Source organism: Carettochelys insculpta, chromosome 1 (genome assembly GCF_033958435.1).
Source record: "Carettochelys insculpta isolate YL-2023 chromosome 1, ASM3395843v1, whole genome shotgun sequence".
NCBI classification, from domain to species: Eukaryota; Metazoa; Chordata; order Testudines; family Carettochelyidae; genus Carettochelys; species Carettochelys insculpta.
The window spans coordinates 263,708,333-263,714,332 of NC_134137.1; the positions used below are offsets into that span (position 1 = coordinate 263,708,333).

At 46.3% G+C, this 6,000-nt stretch overlaps 1 protein-coding gene across 1 annotated transcript in view; it reads left to right on the forward strand.

The window, feature by feature from the left end:
* Positions 1 to 4,795, forward strand: part of LOC142016607 (sodium- and chloride-dependent GABA transporter 1-like) — a 46,345-nt gene extending 41,550 nt beyond the window's left edge. The window contains exons 13-14 of the mRNA XM_075000653.1: positions 347 to 514; positions 4,691 to 4,795. Coding sequence (XP_074856754.1) covers positions 347 to 514; positions 4,691 to 4,795 — 273 coding nt within the window. The remainder of the gene's footprint in view (positions 1 to 346; positions 515 to 4,690) is intronic.
* Positions 4,796 to 6,000: the final 1,205 nt, after the last annotated feature.

The window sequence follows — 6,000 nt, forward strand, 5'->3', positions numbered from 1 at the left end:
ATGCATGGGAGCCCTCGGTGGGGGGGGGGGTGCTGGGAATGCATGGGAGCCCTCGGTGGGGGGGGGTGCTGGGAATGCATGGGAGCCCTCGGTGGGGGAGGGGCTGGGAATGCATGGGAGCCCTCGGTGGGGGGGGGTGCTGGGAATGCATGGGAGCCCTCGGTGGGGGAGGGGCTGGGAATGCATGGGAGCCCTGGCTGTGGGCATGGGAGGGATTGGAAATGGTGTTTGATGGTTAACTATAACTCACAGTCAGAATTTAGGGAACTCTCAAAGGCAGCATAAAGTGAGTGACTATTCCTGCTTTTGCCAGACTGTGCTGTGACTGCTGGTTCTCTTTTTCCAGGGTGTTTTCTTCTTCAGTGTGGTTGAAATGATGCCTCTGACTCTGGGGAAATATGTCTATCCCACATGGGGGCAGGGCATTGGCTGGCTCATGGCTCTGTCTTCCATGGTGCTGATTCCAGGCTATATGCTGTATTACTTCTTCACTTCCGAGGGGACCATCAGGCAGGTAAGACCAACTTTGCAGCTTCTGACTCTGCTCAGTTATCTGTTCAGAGGGAATTCCAATCAGCAACCCACTGAAAAAGTCGTGCAGCATCTGGGTCATGACATTAACTAACACGGCTACCCCTCTGATACTTGACATTAACTCTTGTGGTCCTTGTAAACCTGCATACACTGAGACTTCCTAGCTACACCCTTCACATCCTCCAGCACCCTTTGCATTCTTCAGATCTGCACCTTCAGCTTTCAATTATCTCCTGCACATTCCATGTGAGCCAATAGAAAGCCCTTCCTTATGGGGCAAATAGGTGACTTAGGCTACGTCTACACTAGCCCAAAACTTGGAAATGGCCATGCAAATGGCCATTTCGAAGTTTACTAATGAAGCGCTGAAATACATATTCAGCGCCTCACTAGCATGCTGGCAGCCGCAGCACTTTGAAATTGCCGCAGCTCGCTGCCGTGCAGCTCGTCCAGATGGGGCTCCTTTTCCAAAGGACGCCAGCAACCTCGAAATCCCCTTATTCCTATCTGCTGTTAGGAATAAGGGGATTTCAAAGTTGCCAGGGTCCTTTTGAAAAGGAGCCCTGTCTGGACGAGCTGTACGGTGGTGAGCCGCGGCAATTTCGAAGTGCCACGGCCGCCCGCATGCTAGTGAGGCGCTGAATATGTATTTCAGCACTTCGTTAGTAAACTGTGAAATGGCCATTTGCATGGCCATTTCCAAGTTTTGGGCTAGTGTAGACACAGCCTTAGTGGATTAGAGTAAAACAGTAAGTGTCTCTACCTCTACAATCTTAGTTACTAGCCCTCACAGATTAGTACAGGTTGAACCTCTCTAATCCAGCACCCTCGGGCTCTGACTGTTGCCAGACCAGAGAATTTGCTGGACCACAGGTGGTCAATATGGTCTGGCAGCATTACAAACACTTCCACTGCTTACTGGGCTCTGAGAAGACAGTTAGGGGTAAATTACAGTTAAATAACAGCACAGAACACTGAGAGCCAGGACTAGTGGCTGTAAACGAACTTTATGGGACCACAGGAAACTTGGCCACACTCTTAAGTGGTCATCCAGACAACTAAAATCACGCGCGATTACAGATGTTGCCAGACGAGAGAGTTCTGGATTAGAGAGGATCAACCTCTAGGCCATATCTACACTTACGAAAAGCTTCAAAATGGCCACGCTAATGGCCGAATCGAAGAATACTAATGACGCGCTGAATTGAATATCACCTGGTAGGAATAAGGGGATTTCAATGTTTGCAGAGTCCTTTCAAAAAGGACACCCCCTCATGTAGACAAGCCATGGGCGAGCGAACCACGGCATTTTCAAAGTGCCACGGCCAGTGGCATACTAATGAGGCACTAAATATTCATTTCAGCAGCTCATTAGTATTCTTTGATTTGGCCATTAACATGTCCATTTTAAAGTTTTTCGTATGTATAAATGTAGCCGTAGTGACCAAAATTGTTAGCAGCTCATTCTTGTTTATTGTCTTATAAGAAACAAGTAGAGAGAATCTTCGACCTATTCCTAGCAGACTGTTGTCCGCACAAGCATATCATCATTACGTGGAAAAATGGTTGAAAATCTTCTGACAGAATGTTTTCTCTTTGGAAAATTCTGTTCTGTCTGAGACAAAACTTCCCAAGGGAAAATGCTGATTCTGACAAAATTGTATTTTGAAAAAAGAAATTGTTTTGATAAAATGAGAATAGTCCGTTTGGACAATTTCAGAACAGAACATTTTGATTTTTCATTTCAAAATGATGTTTCACTTCGAAATGCATTTTATAATAAAATTTTTTTAAAAAGTCATAACCCCAGAAGAAAGGTTTTTGACTGTCCTATAACAAAACCATCTCATATGCCTTGTTTCATGGGAAACTTCTGAATTCTTTTCTCTTCCAATTCGGAATGAAAACAAATGTTTGGCATTGTGGAAATTCCAGCTCCTGCACAGTTCTCACTATGAATGTCACTAATTGGCAGGCTCAGTAAAGACACCAAGCACTGAAGGAGTTGTCTGTCTCATGGATAAAAAGGGCTGTCAGTCTCCTATCTTTCACCAGCATTTAATTCACTTCAGAGAGGAAAGAAAGACAGAGAGTGGTCTAAATGCTCCAGGAGTATAGACACTCCAACCCCCAACACCCTAACCTCATTTTCTTTGGGGCCAGAAGCAGGTATTCAGTCAAAGGCATTACCTAGGGCAGAAGTCACAGGATGTTACTCTTCTCTCTGTTGATAGCAATAGGCTGCAAATTAGTCTGTAGGGTGCCACACGACTTCTTGTTGTTCTCGAAGATACAAACTAACACGGCTGCCTCTCTGGTACTTGTCACCATGCAAGGCACTGCATTTAGCTGTGCAGAGTGGAAATAGTCTACAAGGTGCCACAGGACTTCTTGTTGTACCATGGGGAGAAATCCCTTCCTGTCTCCTAATCAGGGCATCAGTTACTCCCTCTGCCTGGGTCCAGTTCAGTTCCCATTGAAGCTGGTGACAGCTTTCTCTTGACTTCCCTGGGAGCAGGAGCCAGCTGGGAGGGCAGGACTGCGAAGCCTTGACTCACACTGAGCGGCATCTAATGCCTCAAGGCGTTCCACTGACTTCTGCAGGGCCATTTGTATGATGCAGAGCGGTTACGGCTATTTCTGTCTTTGGAGTTGTGCCTCTGAATCCGTCAGTAACCAGAGATCCCACACCACGTCCAAGCGATTACCCCTGGTCCCACTGGTTCTCTTTCTGGCAGGCCTCTGGAATGCAGTTAGCTCCTGCTGCTCAAGGAGTGCCCTCAACATCTGGTGCAGAGTGGCAGTGCCAGATAATGGGAATGAGAAAAATAACAGTGCGGTTGGCTTCTCTTTGCCTTCCCCACCTTCTGCTCTCTCCATCAAACTCAACGTCTCCATGTGCACTGGCTGTTCTGCCAGTTCAGTGAAACATCAGATTTTTATCTGCAGCAGCCAACACACACACACACACACACACACACACACACACAGGCCTCCAGCTGACAGGAGCCACCACTCTAGCAGCAAACAGTAGGTGGCAGGAGGGAGACAGAGATTGGGAGAGAGGAGGGGAGAGAGACAGAGGGAGACTGAGAGAGGATTCCTGTGTAACAGAGCTGAGTCTGGAGAGACATTAGATATCATGCAGCAAAAAGGGGTTTTGAAGGACAGGAAAGATTACAAACCTTTTTAATCCTACTGAGCATGAATGTAAGAAAAAAGGGCCCGGATGACAGGAGAACCTCACTATACATTTTAGGAGCTTTACCCTGCAAGAAACACTTCAGATCTGTATGAGAACAGGGGCTCTTCCATCTCCTGGAGAGGCTCTTCTCTGACTCAGTGATGTCCGTTCTCCTCAGGCCCCTTCCTCTCTAGCTCATGTTCTATAATTCAAAGCACCAGTTCCTCCCACTGCCGACCCCAGTAATTCAGCCTTCAAGTCCAACCCTAGGCTTCAGCCCATACAGCTCAACCCTTTGGTGGCCCTTTCCCAGAGGGCCTGCTCTCTCTCTCTCTCACACCCCATTTCCTTAGATGTCTTCTGGACATAGCTCTACCAATGGATCTCAGTTTTATTTAAACCTTGATCCTGTCAGGTGGATGTAAATGGGAATCCACACGAGCATAAAGGACCATGTAGGATTAGATATAAATAAATTATAAATTCCTTGGCATTTTGTAACCATTGGATAACATCTTAATGAGAATTTCAGGAAAAAATGTCACAGAAAATGAAATGTGGGTCCATTTTGAACCCTATGAAACAGAAACAACTTTAACGTTTTTGTAATTTAGAAAAGTGACTAGCTTTACTGTCTGAGTGTGACTACATTTGCTGACTTACCTTAGAATTCAAGAGAGAGAACTGCGTGTAAGACCAGAGCAAAGGAGAGGTGATTGCATTGCCCAATGGATGCAGTGATAGGTCAGAAGTAATTCTCCTAAGCACCTGCAGTGATCACTGTCCACATGGTAGCACCTCTTGATGTAACCAGGGATATCTCTTCAATTTGGAATGGGTGTGGGTTGGGGGTGGGGGTATCCTTCAGCATCAGCCGCATGCTGTATGTGGAGGTGGCAGTAGTGAAAGGAACTCCTCATTTTTCCCTGGACACTTGTGTCTTTCCTGTAATCTTTGTTTGTTCCTTGACAGCGTTTTCAGCAGATGACTCAGCCCACGCAAGAGGTGAATGTTCAGAACAATGGACTAAAACCGAAGACCTCACTGAACGGGAGAGACTCTGATGCTGGTGTCTAAACGGAGGGTGGGGGAACCTCTCCATCCTGCTCTGTAGCTGCTCCCTGTCACTGTCCTTTGTGTGTCCCAAACGGCACTGTTGGTTTCAGTCAGCGTGGGAAGCACTGCCCCCTGAATCCAGCTGATCAAGACTCTGTTAAACTCCATCAGGACAGAGTGCAGTCACTGTCTTCATAATTTGTGATTCCAGTCAATACTGACAGACAGAAATGTCCCAGGCCCTAGTCTTCTGCTGACCAGAAGTGGTATTTTCAATACGGTACAATAACGTCTCCTTTTTTGTCGTGTTCTTCAGCCCCTTTTCTCTCCCAAGGTCCACCACACAAACTCTAATGAACAGCAAAGCTGTGACAGCATAAAACTAACTGCAGTTAGGTTTTGGATTCAGATTCCAGGTGATTATCATTGAATATAGCATACAGCACCATTAGGCTATGTTTAGACTACACAGTAGTTGCTGTTTCTAGATACAAAGGTATCCCAGAATAACAACTCTGCGCTACTCACCGCCCTTGAAACAGCAGTGCTATTTCGAGCGTGGTGTTCCATTTCCGCTACCCCCTCATAGTGAGATGGATAGCGGAAAACTCGACATAGCTGCTTATTTCTAACTTCAGTGCCGTTTGGATGGCGCCAAGTTCAAAATAAGTTCACTTGAAGTAATTCACACAATTTAATAATTTAATAAGAATTTAATCATTTACACAAATTGCGTAAATTATTTCGAGTTAGGGAGACAGTCTAGATGTAGCCTCAAGAATAGATAGTCCTAAGTGCTATGCAATGGATGCATGAAACAGGGATACAGGCTGTTAGTGGCTACAGGATACCACTCAGCTATCAAGACAGGCGTTAAGTGTGCTGTGTTGCCAGAACCGCTGTCCTTCACCCACAAACACAGCATGATGATCATGATGATGATGATTAGCAGTCATCTATACAGAGCCATAGATATGATTCCCTTGTATTGGTGGAGGAGAGGTCCTTTATAATGCAGACGTGCTCCATCCAGACACACCCTGGCGTGGTGTTACGTGGTGTCTTATGGTGCTGCATGTATCATAGCCACTATCTTCTTCCTAAAACACCTTCCTGGTTTCAAGCACCTGCATGTTGCTGGAGGTGTAACTCTTCATCCTCATGGAGGTGTATTCTGCCAGAATCTCAGCGCTGACCCTGACTGTTCTTACCCTGTGGCACTCCAG